The following is a 26,712-nucleotide window of genomic DNA, read 5'->3' on the forward strand; positions in this document are numbered from 1 at the left end:
CCACAGTATTCTTAAATTACTTAAAAGTTCAGGCTCGATGGGTGCCAGAGTCAGCAAGGTCTGTAAAAGCTAGCACAGTTAGATGAGGCTGAGTTAGGCTGTAAGAAGGAAATACAGCCTTTCTTCAAGAAAAAGCTAAACAAGAAGGGTGGAATTATCAAAATTTAAATGTAAAACTTAACCCCCAACCAAACCAGAAAGGAACAAAAAGTATCGTGAGGAGTAACCTTGTAAAGGTCTAAAGCCAAGTATCTCTGCTACATCAAACACAGGTGCCTGAAGGGCTCAGAATGCAGCTGGTGAAAAAGCTTCTCCCCTCAGACCCACTTTTCACTAGACAAGTACAGCTCAAATGTGTGTGCATATGTCTGCATGTGCATTAGCAGGAGAGACTTAGCACTTGACTGAAAAAAGGAAAGAGCCAAAATCACCAGCTATTAACTGCAACCAAATTTCCCTCTAGCTTGCAAATCTGACCAGTTTTTGTAAGGAGCTTAGGAAGACTGGGAAGATCCAAGGAAATAAATAATACCAATTTGACCTCTGCACCAGCATGCACTGGAAGAAAGGAGGGGGAGAGGTGTTTACACAGCAGCAGAAGCAGCACCTTTGAGGAGACTGAGATACAAAGTCTGAGATACAAAGGAATACTTTGAAGTGCAAGGAGAACAACTAAGACCAGACAGTGTGGTTAGATTTCAAAATACTTGGCACACCTCTAGAAAAGGTTCAGGGCTAGGACCCATGCTGCTCACTTATACAATGGTATTGGCAAACAAGTTCAATGTTTTTAAATTAATAAAATTAATGCTATCTGCAAAGAGTCAGAGAGCACAGAGTATGGTACTGTAGAGCAATTCCAAATGCTACTTAGAAAAAATAGACACAAAGGAAAACTGAACTCAAAACCAGCTCCAAAACAAAACCCAGTTTAGGGAAGTTGCCAAATGTTAGAGTATATACCAAAAAAGCAAACAGAACACTTTTCAGTATTAGGAAACTGGGAGGGAGTGTACATTAGGAACAAAGGACCCCACAGAGTACGACAGAATGTGAAGCACTTGATGAACTTACTAGGAAACCTTATTTTTTAGCATAAATCCCCACATTTTTTACAGTGCATCCAACTGAACTACGATGGGTAAAGTTTTGGAGAGAGAAGGCATGAGCAGAATTTGAAGCAGGCAGGAGCAGGTTCAGCCAGAGCTCCTGCCCTTCATGGTCCAAGTGACCCTCACCTTAAGACACTCCAGGTGAGGTGAGCAGAGTGCAGCACCCCCCTGCCCCAGGCTACTCCCACCACACAGCACCAGCAATGTGCAAGTCACTGCCATGACCCCAGAGCAGCCCCCTCCCAGGGCAGCTCCTCCAAGAATATGCTTGAAATCAAATGTCACATCTTTTCGTTTTCACTCTTGACTTTCCAAATACATACAGTTTCAGCAGATTCAGTTACAAGACATGAGTATGATGTTAAAGAAAAACTCAGAGTCCAATATATTAAGCATACTTATTTACTTAATCTATACAGAATTGAGTAGATAAAATTTCAGATTCACATTAGTGAAAAATCTCTACAAAATGTTTTTGAAAAGCAAAACAAAGACTGCCTGTTCATTTATCACTTTTCCTCATGAAAGCAGACATGGGTTGTAAAAATAAAGCAGTGTGTTTAGCACAAACTAGATTTCTGCATCACTTTTTTCACAGTTATTTCCATCTACAGTCCAAAGAGGTAGATTTTCTGCAACACCTGAGAATTGAACTGTAACATAACCAGGTGTAATGAAAGGAAGGACAAAACAATACAGATACAGCCCTAACTTACGTGTGTGTGTATACACGTACTTGGGTCTTGAATCACATACAATTCAGCTTTTTGCAGCTTAATCATGGTGAAACTGTCCATCAGGCCCCAGTTCTGACAATTAGACACACTCACCTCAGGCTACATCAGTTCACATCCAGGTTAAATGGTTTGTAGTAGTGGGAGAAAGGCAGTAATAGAAATTTACTTAAAAACCCTACTGGAGCCCCTTTGGCTGCAGCCTGGCAGTGCAATAGCCTGCAATATGGCAGATCAGTGACAGTGCTGAGCTTATCCCTAACATCAGTCTGTATTTTTAAAACAACACTTTTTAATCAATGTATGAAACTTTGCTGACTGTTTTCAGGAAGCAAAATACAGTTTGCCTTGGCCAGATAAGTTGCCATGATAAGGGTATGTTGAGGGTAGAAAATAGAGAAAATATCCCCATTCTAAAAACCTTTCACTTGGGGCATTCAGCTTCACTTACATATTTAGCCAGTGTCAAAGATACTTGTATTGCTGTTGCATACATCTGTCGTGTCTCTAAAAGCCCTTGAATTTATTCCTGCAGCAGGGTCCAAAAACTCACTCTTGCCTCCATGCAAAACAAGCACTACAGAAAGAATTGTTCAGAATACAAATGTCCAAATAACAAATTGTAAAAACTGAAAACTGCATGTCCTACCTTGCCAAGGGTATGATGCACCAGATACGAAGTTTTTTGCTTTTCCTCAGGAAAATTACATCACACTTAGTGTTTGCTGAAAACCAGTTCTCACAACACCTGTTTTCTCAAGCTTGATTCTATAAAGCAAGTAATTTGAACAGCAAATCTGAAATATTTCTTTCCAGTTATTCTTACGCCATATGGTTTGCATGATCAGCATTTCAAAGCTCTGAATCGAACCTGACTGCTCACTGCTACCTTCTTTTCATTTCTGCATTGTGCTTGGACCACAAACACCAAACCCACACAATCTAGGATGGCCAGCTTCCCATTTGCTCTATTTCAGAAATGTAGGTTTTGCACAGTTCCTTTTAGTGGTATGAGCTAAAACACATGTATTAGGCCCTACAGAACCTTTCTCTCTGAGACAGCTAAGATATTTCAACATACATTACTACAGGAAAAGGACTGGGAGCTCAGTGCAGCCTGAACATTCAAGTAATTTAGCCACTGAACTGCCAAGGGCTATGGGGGTAGGAAGCTCATTGAGATGTGCTTGACTGAGAAATCCCCTCCCAAGTAAGTGCAAAAAACTTTTAAGTACCAGAAAAGGCTACACATGTTCATGTGTCTTAAAATGACAGCAATCAAAACTAGAAAGTAAATGCATGGGAACTAAAGTTAGGGGTAGCATGTAGTTAGATCACATTGCCTTGCCAAAAAATGAGTGTTGGTCCTCGTTCCTTGCAAGAAAAGAAGTCACAATGTGGATATCAAATTTTCTAGGAAAATACACTATGGTTTAAGGTTAACAAGGGGGCTGTGCTTGTGGTATGTTAGTGTGAGAATGTGAAGTACCATCTTTACCAGATAACCTGCCTGGGAAGGCACTCAGCCAACTGGTGCAGCTTTGAGGTTGAACGTGCAGGAAATTCCACGTTGTTCTTCAGGAGACATATCTGAATCTTCATGTTCAATCATAACCAATACAGCCTTAACTAACATTTAAATACATTGCATACCTGGCTATTAAAGGAAGTCTATATGCCAGACTCCTGTCTTCCACACATCCAGCAGGAAGTGTCTCATTTTCCAGCTCTTCAGATAATCCAGAGGTTTGCTCAGACACGAATGGACTTCTCTAGTCAGGATAACCATGTGGTGGACACACTGCAGCTAAGAGGGAAGAATGTGACCAAGACCTGCGCAATAGGCTCCACAGCTGCAAAATCCCACTTGGTAGCATCACTGTACATTTTCCCACATATTTATATTTAACATGTTCACAGGTAGGTCAAATAGTCCAAACTAACCTTTACAACACAGCCCTGAGACATCTGCAAAAAGCTGTACACCCTGTTTCACCAGCTGCAAGTTAATGTATTTCAAAGTTGTTTCTTCATACCACAAAGTACATAAAACCCTTTAAACATACTTTTAACTACATTCTGGACCTTTGCTTTTTCATTCATATATATGAAAACATATATAGGGGGAAAGTTGACTTTTTTACTGGCCATTAGACATCCTCATGTAGATAAATTTACTGGAAAATTGATAATCTTTAGTATATTGAGTGGCAAATCAATGAACAAAACTAGAGTGCTGTTCTTTAAAACAAAAGAGTGACCTGCTGTCACCATTTTCCCCAAACAATATCAGGTCTGTACACAGTCTTCCATGACAGTGATTTGTGTTGTGGGGAGGAAACGCACATGCATCCTTTTATGGAAAAATATTTTCTTCTAAAAAATGAGGCAGATGTGCAACACAGTTGTGGAAAATTTATAGTTTAAGCTATTTAAAGCTGCTATGCAGCTTCCTGTACCACATAAGTCCAGTAGTTCTAAGAAAATACAGATATGGTAGAAAAAGTAAGAAAATTTTCACCACAAAACCAAATAGTTACCACCAACAGAGAAAGTTATACACAAAATATATCTCTTAATACAGTGTTTACACTTCATTTTAGTCTACAGATTCAGTGCCAGGAACAGGACTTGTTGAGACAGTCTTTTCTGAGCTACTTCCTGCACGTGATTCCGCATCGGGTTGGATTCCTGGTTCCGTGTCAATGGGAGTTCCCAGCTCCTCATGGGAATTGAGGGTGCAGGACTGCAACACCTGCACTGCCAGATCCACATCTGCTTCTCTAAGAGAAACCTGCTCCTTGAGCACTTCCACCTTCTCATTCAGCTCGTTCCTTTCCGTCTGAAGCGCCCTGCAGAGCTTCTCCAAACGCTCCAGTTTTATTTGAAAGCCTTTGTATTCTTTATCTCTTACTGTTTTCTGAAGGACAAAGGAAATAAAAACTCTGTGATACAACCATTTTCCCCCTTAAATTAATTAAAAGAATCACCACTATTTAATCCTGAATATTAAGTCTTAATTAATCCAGCAGGCCAAATTCCAGCTGAACTAGAACCAATTTGTTCAGAATACTTCACTTAGCCAGGAGCTGGAGTGGCAATGGATGCCTTTCAAAACAAGCACGGGGAAATACATAACCACTTAATGCTAGCTACAAGAAAGGGCTGGGCATCAACCAGGACCCTGATATGAACTCCCATAACACTGTCAACTACAACCCAAATAGTGGCAAGTGTAGGGAGGAGAAGGGCACAGAAATAAGAAATCCACAATCCATCTGCAGAATCCAGGCCAGAATGCACCACACTTGGGGCTCTCCTAACTAGCTCCTTATAAGAAGGGAGGGAAAGATAAACAGCACTAGAGCAGATCCTACTCAACCAAGCACTGTTTGCCAAGGCCAGACCTCACATACCTGAACCAGGCCCTGGACAGAGCAGGCACAGCTGCACTGTGCAGCTCCTGCCAGCCTGAAAGTCAGTAATGGCCTTTTGGGACCTCAAAAGCAGCCACAATGCAAGAAAGCAAGCAATCAATCTGTTGCAGGGGGCTTACTCCCTTCATGTCAGTCTTGTGCATTCAAACAGATTTCTATCACAGCATTGGCTGAACTTTGCTCAGCATATTGAAATGCAGTCAATTCCTTCAGCTTGTATGATTTCATATACATCTCATCAATTAAACAGTAAGTAATAACCAAGCTCAGTTTCTTCTTGTGCCATCAGCTTAGATTTACATAGCAGCCTTTCATCTTCCATGCCTGAGGAGGACAATAACTCACATAACACGAAACATAATGCAGACAGTCCAAGAAGAGGCTGCAGTGTATTACTTCCAGTTCTCTAAAACTGAAAAACTGCTGGAAGTTCCTAGGGCTCAAGCTCCAGCTGAACTACAGTGCTGCTTAAAAGATGGTTACCTCTTCAGCCATTTGCAGAAGAGCCTTGTTGTTGTTTTCCCATTTTGTACGCCACAAAATGGTTTCCTTTTCCAGTTTCTTAATCTTCTTTGTCATCTACAAAAGATAAATAAAAGATTTAATTTTGTGGCTTGTGCTGCAACATAGGTGGTTTTACATGACTAATTAGACAACTTTGTATTACTTTCCAAGTCCAGTTTGAACAAGTTATTTTGGGAAAGTGTTTCTGCACAGAATCAACCCCACAACTACAGATTCTGCATTCAAAGAAAACAATATTGAGTCTAAAATTAAACAGACTATCAACTTTCAAGTACAAGTAATAAAAACCTTCAGGAAAACAAGTTTTAAAACATAAGCACAGCCAAAGAGAATGAGAACCAATACTCGGTAGAACACTGAAATTCCAATTTAAGTATTACTTAAGTATGTTAAAATACAGAAAAAAATTACATTACATTTCCCTTCCATAATTCTTATACCCTATCTTATGATCCACATTAAATTGTCAAAATACTCTTTATATTTTCAGAAGGCCAATGCTTATAAAATCTAAAACACAACCCACTAACAGCATGCATTTCTATATTACTTTTTATGAAACTAGGTAATCCTATAAATACCTTCTCCATTTCTTGCCTGAAAGTTGTAAAGAGCTCATTACTTTTTGCCATGGTGGTCTGGAATTCTTCAAACTTATCCATGTAAAGAGAAAGCTATTGGAAAAAAGGCAGGCACATTAATCTGAACAGTGTATACAAATACAAAAATATGTAGGTACGTGGCAAAATGAAACTAGAAATGGTAAAACGTTAACTTCCTTATATTTTTTTAAACTATGCTACAATTTCCACTTGAGGAACACACAGACCTGCTATTCAAATTACATGTGAAGTAGAGTTCTGTGTTTGTAGAACAGCAATATATTCTGAAGTAAAAAGAATATTGTGTTTATTAAAGTGCTGGAAGACATCACAGTTCATCACTACCTCGTTTTTACTTCCCCACTGGAAAAAAAAATTCTGTGGACATATACAAATATAGGAAATTCAGCACCTGGTTGGTGGAATTAAAACTCAGGCATTACCTACCTTTCCACCGTAACCAGCCAAAGCTAATAACCAAGGCTGGGACAAAATAAACAGGACAGATTTCAGAAATCAAAATACTCATTCACAACCAATGTAATCTGCCCAGTGAACAAAAATCAAAGAAAGTGAATATTGAAAAGAAATTCACAGAACAGTGAAGAGAATGACACCTTTAAAAGTCAAGAGCATTAACATTCAATTACAGAAAATTTTCTTGCCCTGCACCACAAGGTAAATCACCAAGAAAAAACTGCAAAATCTGTTTAATAACACAGTTTTAAAAAAATTATTCCTAATCAGTGTGTGATTTAATGTTTTAGGAATACATTTCAGAATAACTTCTTACTCTCAGTAAAGAGTAGTAGGTTCTCTTAATTCTTACACTGGGGGTTGCAGGACAATACAGTTAAGAGCATAGAAATATTGTGGTTTGCTCTATTAGTAAAGGGAATTTCATAACAGGAATTAGCATAGCTTGTCAGCAGTACATTATGACTCTTTGCCATTATTGTCACTGAACGTTCTAGCTCATCTTATTCTACAAAAAAATCTGTTGTCCCCAAGAAACCACTAACTATACCCATTGTAACTATTAAAAATAACAAAAGAGGCAGTTAGATTTTAAATAAAGGGTAACCAATTTGGAAAAAAATAATAGAAGACTAAGCCTGGTAAATAACCTACTTGGAAGTATCTGGATATTCCTATGGAGATGTGTATATTACATCTAACTACACACACACACACACTTTAAACCTAACTCCTGGAAAGGCTAGAAAAGAATTGGGTACAGTATGTGAGAAAAAAGGGCATGGAACAGCTTTCAAAGACACTGTCATGGTTTAAATCCAGCAGACAACTTGGGCACCACACAGCTGCCCATTCATCCCCACTACCTACCACAGTGGGATGGGGAGGAGAATCAAAACTGTAGTTTGAGGTAAGAACAGTTTAGTAATTGAAAAAAGGTAAAACACAATAATAGTAGATTATGACGACAATTATAGAATACAAAAAACAAGTGATGCACACCACAGCTGCTCACCACCTACTGCCCAACGCTAGATCCCATTCCCAAGCCCACATCAGCCTCCATGATGTTTTCTGGTCTGGAACATCCCTTTGGACTTTTGGCCATGGTTACCTGTCCCAGATGTGCTCCCAGTTTTTTGGGTTTTTTTGTGTACCTCCTCATTAGCAGAGCATGAGACATAAAATAGCCCCTGACTTAAAGTAATCACAATTTAGCAACAGCCAAAACATCTGTGTGCTATCAATGTTAGAGTGAATCTGAAACACAGAATAGAGACACATTTACTCTAGTCCAGCTGAAACCAGGACAGAGACTTCACATAAAACCCCAAATGAAGCAGTAACAGCCACACAGTGAAGAGAATAGCTACTGCTTCCCACTGCTCTGTGTTGGCTGGAACTGCCATTTCCTTGTGCCTCGTGCTGAGCTCACGTGCAGTCAATGACTGAAGGTGATCCAAAGCACAAAACCAGAGCATTTCTCCTCTCTCAGAGGGGATTTTGCTGCAGCATTTACATTACAACAAGAAAAATAATTTGCAGACAGCAGGGACTGTGGACAGAGATAGTCAGGTTATTAAACTGAATAACTACAGGGATAAACAGGACATTGCTTGCTCCAATCCTCCACAACAGGTGGTGATGGAAATAGTAAGAAACAGATTCTAAACTCTCCCTGAGGAAAAGCCCCCACACAACTCTTTACAGTCACAAAAGAACAGTATTTTCAGAGAAGTCACACTTTCCTAAACTTTTCTTCTTAATCTTTCCTACATTCCAGTCTTTGTAGTATTAACACTATTAATTCAGAGGAGCACTAACTCCAGAAATTCAATGTTGAGCACCTTCCAGGAACAGTACTTCCCAGATGTATTAAACAGCAAGTACAAAACATCAGTTCTTTACAATTTATGTTTCAAGCTTCACTACGGAAGAGTTACCTACTGGAAATTAAATTTAAAACTTATTAAAAAAAATAAAAAGTACTCTTCACTAGCATCTGAATATTAAGTTTTTTCAGACGTTGCTTGATGTTCACTACAGTCAAAAATCTCTTGGTATTTTCTTTTTGGAACTGCTACTGAAGATCTCTCCATTAAAAAAAGATACCTGCTGCTTCAGCTGAGCTTCCTGTTGCTTCATCTGTTCACATTTGTGTCTGGATTCTGTAGCTTCTTTTATCAGCTAAAAAACAATGCAGAAAGCCATATAATGAAAAAACAGTACTCCCAAAAATGGCTTAATTCAATCTATGATTAAAAATGAACAAACAATATCACCACCTAAGGGCTATTCAACCACATTTTCTCACACAGGCTTTATTACTACACTGCATTTTCATATATACAATTTAAAACATGTGATGTCACGCACAGAATTTTATTGAAATGTTTCTCTAACTGGCAACATGATGCAATATTTCTATTTCTCTAGCAAGTTTGAACTGCTAAATTATGAATAGGTAATTAACAAACTGCATGTAATTTGTAACTGATTTGTAGCCTAATTTATTTTCCACCTTCATTTCTTCAGTCACCATATTATCTTTGAAGACTAGTTCAAACCAATTTTACTTCAACTTGACACCATTTTGTAGGTTCATGTTTGAGGAGATTTTCACCAGCTAATGACTTAGAAATTATGTTCCAATAAACCAGAAGAACCCAACACTAGATGGTCATTTTAAGATTATACAGAAAAAAACAAGGCTTTTTTTTCTAGCAGTTACAGATTCATAGGAAGAAAACTTCTCAGAAGACTGCAAGTATATTGCTGATTATCAACATACAAATAAAATATCAACACATTTTGGGGGGCAAACAGTGCACAAAAAAAGTGCTTTATTCTGTATTTGTTATCTCTTATAACACCAGAGGTTATAATTCTTAACTGCAGAAAGTACCTTTGGGGTTTCACAGTATGTTCCCCAATCTAAGAGAAACTTAAATTAAATTTAGCATATTTGCTGAGAAAATGCAAACAAGTAACATTATTTGGCTGTTAGCATGGATATCAATAATCTAAGCATCATATACAAAACTTAAATCTCAAATGTCCTTGTTGAAATCTACCCTAACTTTCAAAAGATGGTCCTCTCAATTTGTTTTATTTGCTTTAAATCAGGAAAAGTCTGGTTTGATGGATTTTATTTCTCTTAACAGAGTTCACTTACAAACTCCCGTTCTCGCTGATGTTTTTCCTCTGCTTCTTTAATAAGTTGGGTAGTTTGCTGAAGTTTGGCATCCACAAGTTGCTGCTGCAGTTCCTTATGTTTGAACACTTGATCAATATGCTAAAGGGAAAAAGAAAACCATAATAGCCAAACATAGTCTGCTGGTCAATGAAGGCAATGTACTGTCTGGGGAGATGCACACTGTTTAAAAGTTTCATGCAAAAGACAAAGTGGTGAAAGATCATGTTTTACCTGTCTTTTTTTTTCCCTCTTTATCTCCATAAACTGTAATTACCCTTTTTAGTCTTTCACGGACACCAGGTGCCTGTCTCATTAAGCTGGTACAATGCCATCAGTCACATCACACCAGACATGTCAAAAATCCTGTAAAAAGCAGTCTACATCCTTGCTTCTAAAGCTGGTTTATCTACCTCTAATCCTTATTGTGTTACTTCTAAAAGCTCTAGTTTTCATCATTACAAAAGCTCAAAATGAGCCAAGTTTGCAACAACAATTAATTTAGCTCATGAAATCCCACAAATCATTGCATTTTACATTCTTACTTCCATCCATAAAGTGGCACAAAGCAACTTCCTGTCTTTTCTACATATAGAAGGTAGATACAAATATTTCACAATTACAAAAGGTAGAGAATTACCTTACAGAGAGCTTTTTAACTAACTGATCCAGATCAAAAACAAAACCAAAAAATAATCTTTCAGAAACAGTAGAGAAATTATACTCCAAACCTCCTGTGCCAACTAAGAACCAGCCAACTAATCTTAGCTTAGAACTCCATGCAGCTCAGCTCTTTCTTGGACAAGGAGAATTGGCTGTTTTCCATCACTGTAGCTTAGAGCAGCTAGCTCACAAACTGGTGCCAATTAAAGACAGCTCAGTTAGCCCTAGAGTAGAGACATTTCCATGACACCAGGCCAAATATGTTCTTAAAGCATGATAGCTTATTTCAGCTCTGTGCCAACAAGAGCAGCTATGTACACAAAGCTTCCCCCAAAGACCCCAACCTTAACGAAATGGAAGAAATAAGACAGAAAAACTCTTATATCCCTTCCATTATAATTCAGAAGAATTTCAACCATTAATACATATTTATGTTGGAAGTAACCTTTGGAGGCCATTTAATCCACTCAGACTAGGGTCAACTTCAAAGCCTGATCAGGTTACTCACACCTTGCCCAGCTGAGCTCTGAATATGTCTAAAGGCAGAGGTTTGACAATCTCTGGACAACGTATTTCTATTTGATTACTTTCACTGTGAAAAACTTTCTCCAATGCATCTTGAACTCAGATAATCAAAACCAGTCAGGAAGGGCAGACAGAGAGCCAAACATCTAATAAATTTCTCTCGGAAGTGAAGTAAAAAGAATAATTACAAAACCTATATATAAAATGGCTTAAAACATGAGGGGTTTTCCTCCCTTTTAAACAATTATCTGATCCTTACAATCAAGGAACTAATAAAATCCCATTACAAGTGTACTGTAAGCACCTCTTCTCGCAGTGCATACTGTTCAATGAGCTTCTTCAGTTTTTCCCCCAGTTCAATATTTTCCTGACGGAGCTTGGCATTGTGTATATCATGCTGTTCCAGTTGAGCCTGAATTTCATTCAGGGTGATCTGGAAGTGTGCAGTTGCTTCTTTCCGTCTTTCTTCTTCTTCGCGCGCTTGTTGCATGTTTTCTTCCTTTTATGGATAAATATTAATAACATATTTAAATATAAAATATTAAAAGTGTTCAGGTCAAACCATGCACTTTTTGAATCAGAAACAATGGTAATAATTCACTTCTGTACAGTTTCAATTTCTAGAGTGCTAGAACTAACATAAGCCACAATCATAATATGCCACGCTGAGTATCCATGTGAAGCGTGTGGACAAAAGAATCTAGAAACTGCAAAACTTCTAGAGACTTTTGTGTCTACAACATTACTCAAAGGCTGGTACATTAAGATGCTAAGTACCTTTGCAAGTGTCAGCTTTACCCACTTTATACACACAGATGTAACAACCAGCACTGATACTATAATGCAATTTTCTACAGCAATCACAGATTCTTATCTTGGCTCTCTTCCATTTCACTCCCATCGATTATATTCTGACAGAATTAAGCTTTTTGGTTACTCTGCCAATTCATGCTGCTATTATTTTACTTGTGCAATTTTTTCCCAGCAGTTATCAGCACTGCTCCCAGCAACAAATATGACAAGATCAAATACTGCAAGTAATAAGAATTGGTTTGGAGGAGAAAGGAACATCAGCAAGTTAACTATCCTGTATTCCTTACCTTAAAATCAGCTATGCTTACACTACATGCCACTCATCTACACATACAGGTAACAGACAAATTGACAAGGAAAAAAAGCAGCAGTCCTGATTTTAAGCAGTGATCTGTAAGATTTCCATCACCAGCATTATATAAATATACAATTTATATAAATAAACTAACCTTCAAAGTTTTGTTATGACGCTGAAGCTCCCGACAGAGAGATTCCAGTTTGCTACGTGCCAAAATGGCCTTGCTATGCTCACTCTGCAAGTGGACCTTCTCCTTCACAACTTGTGCTTGCTTCTTCTGCAGGATCTTCATTTGCTTTTGAACATTTCGGCTCTCCTCCAACTATAGTTAGAGAGTAAATTTGTTAATAAACATAGGTGAAACATCTTTATGCATCTAGATGAGGACACTGAAGAAACTTTTGAACATTTTGGATGAAAGCAAGGAAATAAAATTTCATTAAAATCCCAAGTTGATCTTAAAGAGAAACTGCCATCATCCATCCAGACAATTCCAATATATAAGGACAGAAAATGAAAATTTACAAATTCCATTTGCCAATTAACATCTGCCTTTGAGGAACAGGCGGCATGTACCTCTTGTTGACTATGAGCTATCAGCCTGCTTTTATCTGCAGGATTAAGAACAGCCCTCTGAAAGGAAGATGTAGCAGATACAATTAAAAGCCAACTGAGACTAGCTTTTCAACAAGTCACAACTTTTCCCACTCTTATCTTGAAAGTACACACAACTGTTTATCCAACGGGTCTTGTTTTTGCTATCAAAAAGAAAACCACAGAACTGTGTAGAGTTCCTTGTCAGCAGGAGCTCCTACCGAGGGAAGCAGTAATTGATGCAAGTTTGTAGAATTCTGCAGTATTTCAGAAAAGAACAGACAAAACTAGCAGCCCTGACAAATCAAGTCAGTAACTATTACAACTATATAGTCCATATGTAGAGATCTGCAGTCTCAACCCTTTGAAGCAATTTTTTTTCCTATTTCCTTTAGGCTGTTTACACAGGTAAACTCTATACATATTTAAAAATCTATTCTATGAATATCCAGTGAAGAGAATTTTCTTGCATTAATATCTCAGAGAGATATTCCATTATATCTGATTTTTGGCCTCCCTGAGAAACCATATTATTTAGGGGCTGTTTCTTTGCAAAGAAGGCTACAATGTTAAGTGTTACATTGCTCCTTATTAGACAGTGCCTCAGCCTTGGGACACCATAGGAAAAGAGGGTTGGCAATGAGGAACATCACATGACAGAAGAGTAATACAATCCGGTTTTCTAAAAGAGCTCAAAATACTGCTGAAGCACAAAAGAAAGAGTAAAGTTAAGGACCTCCATGACAACAGTAAATTAAATGTGTATTTAATGGAGTTTAGGGAAATGGAATGTTAAGGGCGTATTTTAATATCTAAATACAAAAAGCCCTTTTCCTGCATGGCCAGAAAACACTACTTCAAGTGGTTGTGCTGTCTACACACCTATGAAACTTCAGACCTGTAAAAGTGTGCCAGTGTGAGATGCATCACCAAGGATGCAAACCTTCCTGCATCACAGGCTGATCTCCTGATAGATTCCAAATTATGGAAAAAAAATTGTGGAAGATCTTTTGCCAGGAGAGAGGCATTCCTACCTTCATTGTACAGTCCTTTTCATGAGACACCACTGAAAAACCTGACAGTGAGCTTTAAAGATGATGAATCTTTAAAAAAAGAAAAAAAGCATTGTAGGTGCACTGTCATAAACAGTTCAAACCTCTGCTGGCATTAAAGCTGATACCTATGCCAGTGGTTCTCCATCACTATCATGAAGAAAAGAATGCATCTTAAAAGGAACACAATCAGATCCAACCTAAACATTCTAAGTGGAACAGAGGCATCCCTCAAACTCATTCAGCTGAAACAGAGCTACTCTTACACCCAGACAAGCCCTCACCCAGCTCCTCAGTCATTCTGAGCATAGTGAGGAAAGCAGGTGGTTTTCTTGGATGGCAACTGGGAATGCTTACTCTGCCTACAGTCTCCTGATCTGCTCCTGGGAGGGCAAAAACCTTAAAGAGGACACATCTCATCTGACTACCAAGCCTCTTGAAGGAGATTACAATTTACTTGGTCCAGCTGCTCCCTAGTTTTGAGATCTTTCCAGTAATAATAAAACTCAAACTGAAACAGGGCAGGCTCTTTTCTTTCTTCAGAACTGAGGGATTCATACTGGCCTAGCTCCTCATGCCGGCCCTCACCATCACTGTGAGGTGACACATGAGCTGTTTGCTTAAATAGAAAAGGCATCACATGCACAAACAATTGCTCATAAGGAACAACTAACCTACTGCATTCTTCTCTCACAATATCAAAGCTCATTTTTAGGTGGGTTCCCCATCCTTGAGTTACAATTCAGAACTATTTTTGTTTCTCATTTAAATAAAAGTGACTTCTTAGAGACGCTGTTGGCTTTAAAGGAAATGCATTCACATGAACCAAGAGCATGTGAGAGAGAGCAAGGAAAACAAAGCAAAAATGTAACAGACCTCCATGGAGGACTCAGGATTTCCATAACAGAACTAATCTAAGTCTCTTCTGAAGTAATCAATATGCCTCTGTGAGTAAAAAGACCACCTGCTAGATCATCCTCAGAGTTTTGGAGACACTATAAATCTCATAGGAAAAAAAATTCTTACAGAAGAGTAATGCCATGTTGTGCAGCCATTATGTAATTTTCAGAAATATCTGACAGCTACAGAGAGAAAACTTAGTCTTTTGTAATCTCTTTAGTTGGCATTCATTTTATAACTACAAATACGGTGGGAAAACATAGAGACACAAGATTTCCAGTCTTTCCATTCCTGTCTGTCCCTGTCTAACGAAAAATGAGTCAAGCGTTGTTACCTCTAGAAAAATTATGAAAAGTAAACTTATGAACCCCACAATTTTGTGATCAATTGTTTTAGAGAATTACCAGCTTGAGGTGGGAATGCACTTTATGAACTGCTTCTTTTTGGTTTGTTACTGAAGAAATGCAACCCTTTCTTTCTGTTCCTTCACATCATCAGAAAGCAAAATTAAATTAAACCTAGATCTTTCCAACATCTTACATTTTCCAAAAATCACTAAACAGTTAAATATAACTGAACATTCTCCCTCCCTCTCAAATCTCTGTGTGATAGTATGTTCTTTCCCTTCATCCTAAAATGATAAAACACTAGCACAAAAGCATTATCAATTACTCCCAAAAGAACTCAACTTTTCTGTTAATCCTAGTATTATGCTTCAACACCAAGTTATCAAAACCTGTTTTTTCTTTGGATTTGGGCAGTCATGTAGAAGTGAAATGACTACAAGAAAGTCTGGCTGAAGCAATACTCAGTCAGCCTGAGTGTCTTTTTTACCAACACTGTAAAATACTCAAAATCATTAACTGTCCTTCATTAGTTGTTCTTGCATTCCATAGTTACTATTAACACATTAATAACTTCTGTTATCTTTACGAATTACTTACCAGATCAGCATATTTCTTGCACAAAGCTGCCAGCTTTTCTTCTGGAGTAGAAAGCGTGTTCAAGGCTTGCATTAATAATAACACTTCTTTTCCTATGAAATGGATGATAGACAATGTTACTGAGGAAGAAAAACCACATACCAGAAAAGCAGCCTGTCCTTAGAAGTAAAATATAGATCCATGAGAAATTAGCCTGATTTAAGTTGTTCCCTGGTTTGACAGCTGCATAATCCTAACAGATGACAAATGGGAAGTCATCACAAGATGTCATCAGCAAGAAGAAATTCATCTTGCCCTATTTGCCTTGCTATTCAACAACTAGGAGAGCAAAAATTATTTTAATATATAACACAAAAATATTTTTGTTTTAGAATTGCACAGATAATAAATAATCTGAAAAAATGCAATCTAGAAGGTTAAGTATTGGCAGATAAATTCTAAATGCTTATTAAGAATGTAATTATCAGCTGTGTTTGGCAGCACTGAACACTGCCATCCCAGATTTAAACCAGAAAGTTAAAAAAGTTGATTAGCAATTACCACATTATTATTAAAGTTCATGTAAAAATAGCACTGCCAGCTGAAGGAGTCTTACATATGCATTAAGAACTGTCTTTCCCAAGAAGAAGTGCACACACAGTTTCTCAAAATATCCTGTTACGGGTGACAAGTTTTTGGCTACAGAGTAAATTTGAGACAAGGAGCAAATCCATAGCTATTTTACAGAAATACTATAAATATTTTATAAATATTTTCTAAAAATACTATATTAAAAATCAGAACGCCAAAGAGAACACACCCAAGGTTTTCTCTTTGTGTTTTTCGCTCTCTGGATCTTGCTGCCCATCAGGTGGGTCAGTTCGGGCTTCTTCTCTGCCAGGAGTCTCCTCGCGGCACTCCTGGGAGCAGCCCGTGGGCCCCGGGTGCTTTCTGCTCTTTGGGATGTACTCAGCCTCTTCCAAGCTGCCAGTGCTCTCCAGGCTGCAGCAATTGGGCTGCGGATACTGCAAGGCTGTATCAGACAGCTCAGGGCACCTGCTCTTCACCAGCTGATCCTGGTTATTCATTCCCATCTCTCCAGATCCAGCTTCTTCCATGGCACCACCAACCACCTTCAGAATGGAAAGAGGGAAATGGATGTGAACAGTTAAGCAAATGTGTTTAAAATGACAACTTCCCCCCTTCTTTTCCATAGACAAATAAGGGTAAAATGCAAAACAGAAATCCTCATAAGAAGTCTAATGAATACAAAAATAAATTGTTTTAATGGCACAGAGAAAGAGCTTGAACTACTTCAATCACAATGCCAAATGCAACTGTCAGCTCTTAACTGGAGAAGACTGGTTGTTACAACAAGAACGAGAAACAGGACCAGGAGCATTTCTGAAGTTGTAAAATTCAATTAAATGAAATTCACATCAATGAAATTATCCAAAAAGATGAATACTAACTGACTTTAGGCTTGGACTTCTACTGCCTATGATTTTTAAGAATATATTCTTTCTGCTCAATTAAACAGAACTTTCTCTCTTTAGATTTCCTAAAATGCTAAATGTTTAATCACTTAACCAAAAGGTTAACCATCACCAGTTGTTTTATAACACTGCTGTGACACTCATATTTTAGAGCAGTTCTCTATATAATACTGTGTAGTTTGTTAAGCCCTTCCAGACTTCTCTCTCAATCACCTGAACAACATTGTCAATTTCTAGAAACATTTCAGGCTGATGAGAATTGTAAGGATGTTTGGTTGGGTGTGCTTTTGTTTTGTTCATTTGGTTACACGGCAGGGGCTGGGACTTAAGACAATACTTGAAAGTTGCATGGTTTTTTTTCTGTCCATTTGCAATCCCAATATACAACGTACATGGACAGTTAAAAGCACAATAAGCAGAGCTGAACTCACTGCCAAAGTAAAATTCATGTTGATTTATTTTCAGTGGACTGAACGTAAATTTCCTTAAAATCCCAAGGAATTGTAAAAACAGAGGTTGTTTATACACAGTTATGCTGTTAAAGCACAAATTAATATCAGATTACCTTGCATTTTCTTAATAAAAATGTGTTAATTCTTAAAGCCAGGGGTTTGCACTGGGTTTTATATTCTGCACAGGACTGTTTTCCCCTTCAAAAGGAATCAGCCAACATCAAAGGAATGCAGCCAACACTCATAATATATTGTGAGATGTATTTCAACTCCAAATTTGTTCAGCATGCTTGAAAAGGTTATTTAAAAATCATTAAACAAATACATCTTTTTTTTTTTTTAATATTCAGGCATAAAGCTTTGTTGTTCTCTATTCTTAAAGCCAGTCACTTTCTTCAGACCTTATCTCAAGGTACATTCATTCTTGAGGAGATGGACTTCACACAGTGTCTTTCTCAAAGGACAGTAAGCTTTTTAACTGCAAATAATCTCTACAGACTTTTGACTTTCCAAGGAAGATTCACTTTACAAGCGTGGAAACGATGCACATGCTTTATGGACAAACATAAATGCACTGCAGTTTGATTCTCTAACCATGGCAGACAACTTACTGATAAATGCCTACAAAGGTCATGCAGTAATTGAACTGCTGGAACAAATAACCAATTACAACATTTTACACCTCTAAAAAGTCATCTGTAAAATGCCAATTTTTTTTCCCCTTGGCTTGTCCTAAACTGTAGGTCTTCCAGGAAAGCCTTACTCCTCTAGGGTCAGTCAAATAAACATGAAAGAACAAGAAATGTGAAAACACAAGAATGTGAAAACAACACAGCTCACAGCTCTCTTCACCTCTCTGTGTGTACCAATGGCTGAAGCCATGGCACAGATGTTGTGTAAAAGCCAGGTTTTACACAGAAGCTGAAGACACTGTGTCACATTAAGCTGACAAGACAAGAAAGGTCAGATTCTTCTAACACAACATGATACTAAGAGTACCTGCAGTACCAAGAGAACAGCTGAAACTTGCAGGGTTTTTATTTGCATAGAACATGAACTTCTGATTCAGACACTTGTACCCAAGTAGTCTTGCAAAACATACAGAAAGTTTGCTTTAAACTCAAAGTTTTGGGTTTGGCACCCAAAAGCATGAAGCATTTCCAGACTTTGATATCCATAAAGAGACTTGGGAGGGTTTTCTTTGAAAGCAGAGCAGAAAATTGCCAGCAACTCCAGCAGAAGGTGAGAAAGCCTGCCTGGCTGCAGTCACATACTGAAGAGCAGCAATGCCCAAGCTCCTCTGGCCTAGCACTAACGTTTGTGCAACTTGTTCTAACAGAGTTTACAGCCAAATCAGCTCCTCAGCCCAGTTCACTGCACAGCAATAGGCAATCCTGCCAACAGAAGGGGAAGCAGGATGATTGGAAAGAAGCCAAAGCACGAGAGCCTCTAAAAAATAAAAGCCAATGTAACTGCAGTCAGAGCACAAGAACTAAACACACAATACCTTATTCTCACCACAGGTACACACTTAACTCTGGCTACTGAAGGACCACATTTGTGTGAGTTTGTGACTGCTTCAAACCTAGTCAACTGAAAAAATCTCACAGGTTTTTATCGGAGAACCTTCTGTTGTTTCCAGTGAAAAAAAGAACAACTGCTAGCAGGGGCATACATGTGACCAGTAAGTCATGAAATGCCCATCTCTTTCTGAGCAAACCATCATAGTAACCTAAATGTCAATTCAGAGCTGGCAATTCACATGCATATTCTAAAGCATCTGGAACTTTCAGGAAGTGAACACCATCACCTCATTAATTCAGCAGAGCTTTTTGTTGAAGTCAAATTAGGTGTCAGTTCGATTTTTTACTGACAATAATAATTTCTAAACTCTGAGTATTCTCTATTCTTTGTCAAAAAAAGCCACAAGGACTTTTAGAATTTCAGACTCACTCTCTAAAGTCTAACAGAAAAGGCAGAAATAACCTAACAGAATACTCAAATGAAGAAAAATGTTTGCATACAAGTCCTGTACGTCTCCAACACATTTGAAAATTATAAAGATGGTGAAAATATACAGAACTTGTCAACCTTCTTTTGGTTTTCCAAACATGAACATGGAAAAAATCCAAATTACTGACAAGCAAATAAGCTCCCGGCAAAACCAAAGCTCAGTGTAGCAGCAGACAGGCTTTGTAAAAATATCCAGTTTTCTTAAGTACAATTACAAATTGTTGACCACAAACTAGAATACTGTACCAAAAAATGGTTCTACCAGCAGCTAGAACAATCTGACAGCATACACAGACAAAAAAAAAAAAAACCCACACAAAAACCCCTTCCTTTTAAGTTAAAACTCAATCTATCTGTCAAGTTGTAGCCCATAAGTTTTAGCAAATCTGAGTAGTGGCACAACATACTAAAATTCTAACTTATTTAACCTAAATTACAAAAGTGTTTTCATTTTAAAAAACACAAGTCTGCTATTGCCTGACAGGGGCCACAAACAAATATCTAGATGATTTCCTGATTATGACTAACAAAGAATTTTCTACATTAGCTGTAACTTTAGATATTAACACCATTAGCCAGAAGTCTCAACACCCCTCTTACACCCAATGCTATTCTTAAAACACTTTAACTGCAGGTAGTTTCAGATTTGGTCTGTATCAAGCTTCAAGCTGGAGTATAGGAACAAGAAACAACACTTTGAGAATGTGAAGTACTAACCCGTATTAATCACTGAACTTGTTCCCTCCTTACTGAGGCAATGGTGAGAACAACCCTAACTCTTACCTCTCATCTTTTCAAATGTGTGCTCATCAGACTAGTGAACTTCTCAGTTGAACATTCCATCCAGAACAGAGCACTTCCCACAGCACATTGTATAATAGTGCTGATTCAGTACTGACTGAATAAAACCAAAACAAAACTACCCCAGCAAAGACCTTCTACTGAAATCACCATTACCTTTTCTAACTGCTACCATCCCCTCTCAGCTTCCAGCCATCCTCAACCACAGGTGGCTCCTGATCCGACAACCCAGACTATTATATGTCTAGAAAGATTTACAGAGGCAAAAAGACTATGTTGCACAGGTAACGTGCAAATTCGTAAGATCACAAACTTATCAAAACTCTACGATATGTGCAACCTACCTAGCTGTGAAACCAGCTATTACAGGATGCTGACATTTCTGAATAACCATGTCATCTTCAAGCTGCTTAAGAGTTACAGGACAAACCACCTGAAGATGACTGTAGGAAAATTACTGGCAACGCTGCTCCTGCTCACCCCAGTTTTCAGTCAGTCTTCTGCTCTGCTCCTTCAACCTTGATCAAAAAAGATGCACATCAAGAAAACTCTACCTTATTTCATACCTAAAAGATCAGCAGACAAGACACATACCCCATATATGAAAATTACTATGATCACAAGAGCCTAAGCCAGCTTTTCTTCAAACAGCTCAGCTTCAGGAACATGCACTGCACATAAGGACAGAACAGACACTTGTCCTACAGAACTTGTCCTACCACCATGCCAAAACGTATCACAAACCCACTTATTTTTTTTGTTCTACACCTACACAAGTCTACAGCACACTATGCTACACATTATGCCTAAATATACTGTGCTATACTGTCAGTACCATGCTTACCTGCATTCCATATTCCTGTGCATACACATACACAATCTTTCCCTAAACCACCTGAAAATACTTCTCTGTACCTTTTAATAAAAAACCCCCCGATTAGTAACTGCATCATAATCAATTTTATCCTGAATGTTAGCTAATTATCCTAAGAAACATACGCACTAGCATTAATCTATCAAAACAACTCCTACATACCCCATAGTAGCAGTTGGACTGTGCTGTGAAAAGACTCTTCCACCCTTAGTCTGTGGAATAGCTAATACTTCAGGAAATACCCAGGAAGCTTTGGAACAAGCACACGTACATAAAACACATTTTCACAACTGTGATGACAACCTATGTAAATAAATATATAATCAATTCCTCAACATCAGACTCCAAAAGAGATAATCTGAATAACACTGTTCAGCTGACTACATTTCCAAACTTGCTTCACATCCAACTGGTCATAAAAGCCTTATACCCCTTATCCTGACTGCAGTAAAAAAAAAAAAAAAAAAAAAAAAGCAGCAAAAAAGGTAAGTTATATTTATCACAAATGTGTATGTTCATAACAAATATTAAGCTTCCTGCATCCCAGCAATTTACTTTTTCCTGCTAACACAGAGAAGCTTATTTTGAAAACATTTATGTGATACACTTATCCTCAAATCGATTTTTCAACAGTTATGTTAAATAAAGAATAATTTTATTTACAACTTCTGCATGAAAACCACCATTTTAGGACATCACAAAATTTGAGTTTGAATTTTATAGCAGGTGCATCTTCATCCACTGGTCTAGACACAATTATTCAGATGCTTCTGACCACAAGACTAGTTTATTGAGGTTATTTCTCTATGCAATACTTCTCTATACTGTGCTCACTGATCTGAATGATCACACAGTTCTAATTATACCTTTCTCAAACCTAATGGCCTCAGAGGTGGCTTCCCCACTGAATAAGGATCTCAGCTGTGAGATCTGAAAGTCATTTCAAACAAACACTTCATCACATTCTGTCATTACACTAAAAACTATGTTCTGGGCACTCATTCATCGACTTTCAAAACACTGGACAGAGGAGCCAGCAGCATTGCTCATCACTAGTTTCAAAGCACTGCAAGGTTAGAAGTCCCAACACAGCAGGACGACTATTAAGAAACACCTACTTCCTAAATTTGTATTTTACCTTCAGAAAAGTCAAGACAGACTCTTTGTTAGCAGAATTCCACCATTAAGTTTCCTGGCCTTATAATTCAAGACCCGGTCTTCAATATTGGTTCAGAAACATTCTCACATGATCCCTGCTTCTAGCCCTCCCTTCTTCCTCTTACCCTTAACCACACTGGGTTTTTTTGCTCTTTCAGTGACCTCATGACACAGATGACATGCCTGTTTTTAAGAAAAGCTTTTAAATTTACCTCAAACACAAACAGGAAAAAACCCAACCATCTCTTTCCTCACTTAGCTGAAGGCACTAAAACCCCCACCCCAGGCCACAGTACCACCCCAAGGCCTTGGCCGTGACAAACAGCACCCAGGAAAAGCTCATCTGGAGCTTATCAGAAACACTGTCTGCTCCCAGGAAATAGTGATGTCTAACAAGCTCATGGCTTTCAGCAAACATCCTTGAAAACCATTTTTGTTTTACATGAATAACAACACAAGTGGAACAACATTTTTGTTACGGGGCTTTCAAGGGAAATTACCAATCCGAATTTGAACCAGGATGAAAAATTCTTACAACTGAAGCCCTCTCTCTTGAGACCCTACAAACAGTGGTCTTAGTGAGATCCCTCGAGCTCCCCTGGAGCATTTCCCCCTGGGGGGCAGCTCTCAGACCCAGCAACTCCCGTGTTTGCCATTCTTGGAGGAGCACTGCCAACTGCTGGTGATGGAGCCTGGGCTGATAGCACTCCTCAAGGCTCAGCTCTTTGTCCCTTGAGAACACAGAAAGGCACCAACCGTGAGTTCCCCAGATCTGAGGGGAATTTTTCACAGACAGACACCTGCTACACACTCTTCAAGTCTGTGTCTGTGCAGTGTGAATATATATTTGTAAATATATTTGCTATAGAAAACGTACTGTGAATGCTGCTCTCTGAGATCCTTAAGTGCTTCACATTTGTGAGTGAGTGAGGTCTGGGACTTAATGTTGTACTGATAGTAAATTCTACAGAATATTTTATTAAATTGGTTAACTGGAGGCATCGATTAATTGCTGTTAAGTTCAAGTGCTTTTGTGCCTAAACTATCAGCCAGGCCTGGGGCTAAATTTGGCAGGTGGGAATTCACTCTGAACCGTGTGACTCAATAGGAGGGTCCCCTTATTTCTTTTCATCCTTACCCTTTCCTATCCTTACCTTTTTCCCATCCCTGGCATCCATGATGATCATTTTGGCTGGTTTTAGTTTTAGATCAACTGATTTTATTGAATTTTTTTCACTGCATACTTAAACCACAGAGTAAGTAGCAGAGTGAACCTTGCCAAGCAACTCTGTCATGCTTTTGCTTTTATATAAAATCTACTTTTGCCAGAGATTCTTAAAACAACCTAAAAAATTCATGACAAACACCTCCTATAACTCTAGCAAAAAAATTCACTGCAGGAACTCAAAGCTTACATGGAAGCTTTCAGGGCATTTACCCACAGGACAAAGTGCTGCACATCTAACAAGACCTTTTATAATATAAACATCTGAGACAGGTGCTAATTAAGAAAACATTTAATATAGTGTGAATCACTTCCACCAATGAGGCTTCACTTCCTCTTTACTATAAAGTTAATAGTTTTGTAGTCACCCACAGTATGATTCTGGAAAAAGCAGGGTAGACAGGTTCTGAATTCCCAATGCAAACAGGTCACAAGGAACCTAAAAATAATATCAAGGCAGGGGGAGGGAAATCTACAAGAGAATGTAGAATTTGCTTAACATTGCCTGCCATATTTCACCTCTTTAAAATAATTACATTCCTTTCCACTGTATTTGAAAAAATATGGATCACAGGGATTTTTTTTAACATCATCATCATCTGCTTTCATAATAGACACCGAAGTTACTTACAAGTTACTTCTTAGTAAAGAACTGAAAAAACCACACTGCAGAGGACGGTGCTTTTCAGTGAAGAAAACTAGCTCCATCGCTTCCTAGACCTTTTTAACAGCAAAAATAAACCACCACTAAGAAGTCACTATTTCTGAGATGCTATCCTTTGTACCACGGAAAAAAGTTACCACTAAAAAGCCACTTGAATTTATGTAAGAGCAAAGGATGAGATACTCCAGCAGCACACGAGATTAGCAAGGCAGCTCTGTCACATTAAACACCGAGCCGATATTACACACAGCAGCTGAATTACAGCATATTTTAAGTCTTTGCCGTTGGGTGACCAGGCACAGGTATTTTAAGCTCTTCCCTACACGGATCTGCAACCAGAAATTATTGTAACATCACCGGGAACAGCCCTGCTCTCAGTGTGGTTTCGGCAGAAAACGAAAAAAGAAATAAAATGGCCTTATAGGGTTTTTTTTACTATTTCGGAGGTTAAGAGAACGCTGCCGCCACCCCCGCGGGCAGAGCCGCCGTGCGCTCCCGCCGCACACCCCGGCCGAGCCCAGAGGGTCCGGGGGGCAGCGGCGGGACCCCGGGAGGCTGGGGGGGCATCCTGCATCCCTTCCTGCCCCCGGCCCGCAGCTCCCGCCCCCCGCGCACCGGGCCCGCCACGTGCTGCCGCCCCCGGCGGCCCGCGCTCGGCAGGGACCGCCCCGCGCCGCCCGGGCAGCGCCGAGGGGCCGCTCCCGACCCCGCAGGGCGAGCGCGGCTCCCCGGGGGCCACGCCGGGAGCTCACGGCCGCCTGTGCCTCGGCGCGTCCGGCCTCGGGGGCAGCCCGAGATTCCGGCTCCGCGGAGCGGCGGAGGCGGCGCGGGCACTGCCCGCCCCTGCCCCGTGCGCCCGGGCCGGGCGGCCGCGTGGGGACGGGGCAGGCGGGGAACGCGAGCCGGCGGGGCGGGGAAGGTGGAGCTCCCTCCCGCCGGGCCCGACCGGGCCGCCGCCGCCTCACCTCGGGGCTGCCGCTCGGGGCCGCCGCCGCTGCTTGGTCTCCGCCGCCGCTGAGGCTCGAGCTCCGCTGGGTCGGTCCCGCCGCGCCGCCGCCCCCGCGCGTCGCCATGATGTGACGGCAGCATCCAAACAAGTGCCGAGCGAGGGGCACCGGAAGTGCTCCCCGGGGGCCCGCCTCCCTGCCGGACGCAGCCAATCGCCGTGCAGCTCCACGGCTCACGTGGGGGGCTTCGCGCCCTCCCTGCCGCGGGGCGTGCCGGGAGTTGTAGTCCGTCCGTCGAGGCGCGGGGACGCGGCATGGCCCGTGGCGGCCGGTCCCTTCCCTGGGGAACCCCGACTGCCTCGTCCCTGTTCCTGCCTCGGTCACGGCTTTGAAGTCGGGGCCAACTCAGCGGCGTGTCCGTGACGGGGCAGCGGGCGGGGCGGCCAGGATCAGCAGAATCAAAGAGTGCGTCAGGTTGGAGGGGAGCACAGCGGGGCACCTGGTCCAACCTGCCCGAGCGGGGCATCCCAGAGCACTGCGGCTCTGGAATATGTCCAGCCAGGGAGGCTCACTGGAGATACTCAGTGACAGTCGGCTGCTTATTCTGCAGGAAAACTGGGGCGTGCGAGCGGGGAGAGCGAGTTGCGCAAGGAAGTTGTGCCGGGAGTGGCAGCGCGGGGCAGCCGAGGCCGGGGCTGTCGGCAGCGCTGCCCCCGGGGCTGCCCTGGGAGCCATCGCCCGGCCCCGGCTCCTCCTGCTCGGGGACACCGGGATGAAGGGTCCCGTCTGGGGAAACAGGGATTCGGCACAGGAGCGGAGAATGAAGCTGCCAAAGCACTCCTGCGCTCCCGTGAGCCACCGTCCGTGCCATGTGCACGCGTGGGGCTCGGGTGTCGGAGCTGCAGGGGGATAACTTCAAACTGGTAGAAACAAACATCGTAGAAATACATTACATATGTTTCTGCTTTCCGGGAAAATAAGCTTACCCACTCCATATATGACGGGAACTTTGGAGTTACTGAATAAAAATATCACTCTAAACCTCCCTAAGCACTTAATACTTCAGAGAATAGGTCAAGTGTTGGTGTTGAATAAAGTTGCTTCAGGGGGGCAGTAACTGCTTAAAATACCTTGTCCTTACATCTTAAATCTAAATTTACTAGAGTAAGTATTCAACTATTAATTTTAAGATGAAAAATAATTTTACATTTTTTGTACCATCCTGATCTTTAGA

General features: G+C 40.2%; 1 protein-coding gene across 1 annotated transcript; it reads right to left on the reverse strand.

Annotated features, from left to right (window-relative positions):
* Positions 1 to 1,505: 1,505 nt before the first annotated feature.
* On the reverse strand, positions 1,506 to 25,794 carry TXLNG (taxilin gamma). Its single transcript, XM_064707973.1, is given in 11 exon segments — positions 1,506 to 4,766; positions 5,767 to 5,862; positions 6,390 to 6,482; positions 9,000 to 9,074; positions 10,063 to 10,182; positions 11,573 to 11,767; positions 12,531 to 12,701; positions 15,870 to 15,961; positions 16,669 to 16,981; positions 25,497 to 25,727; positions 25,729 to 25,794. Coding segments are annotated over 11 exon segments (1,773 nt in total). The 3' UTR covers positions 1,506 to 4,445.
* Positions 25,795 to 26,712: the final 918 nt, after the last annotated feature.

This window comes from Zonotrichia leucophrys, chromosome 1, assembly GCF_028769735.1.
Source record: "Zonotrichia leucophrys gambelii isolate GWCS_2022_RI chromosome 1, RI_Zleu_2.0, whole genome shotgun sequence".
NCBI classification, from domain to species: Eukaryota; Metazoa; Chordata; class Aves; order Passeriformes; family Passerellidae; genus Zonotrichia; species Zonotrichia leucophrys.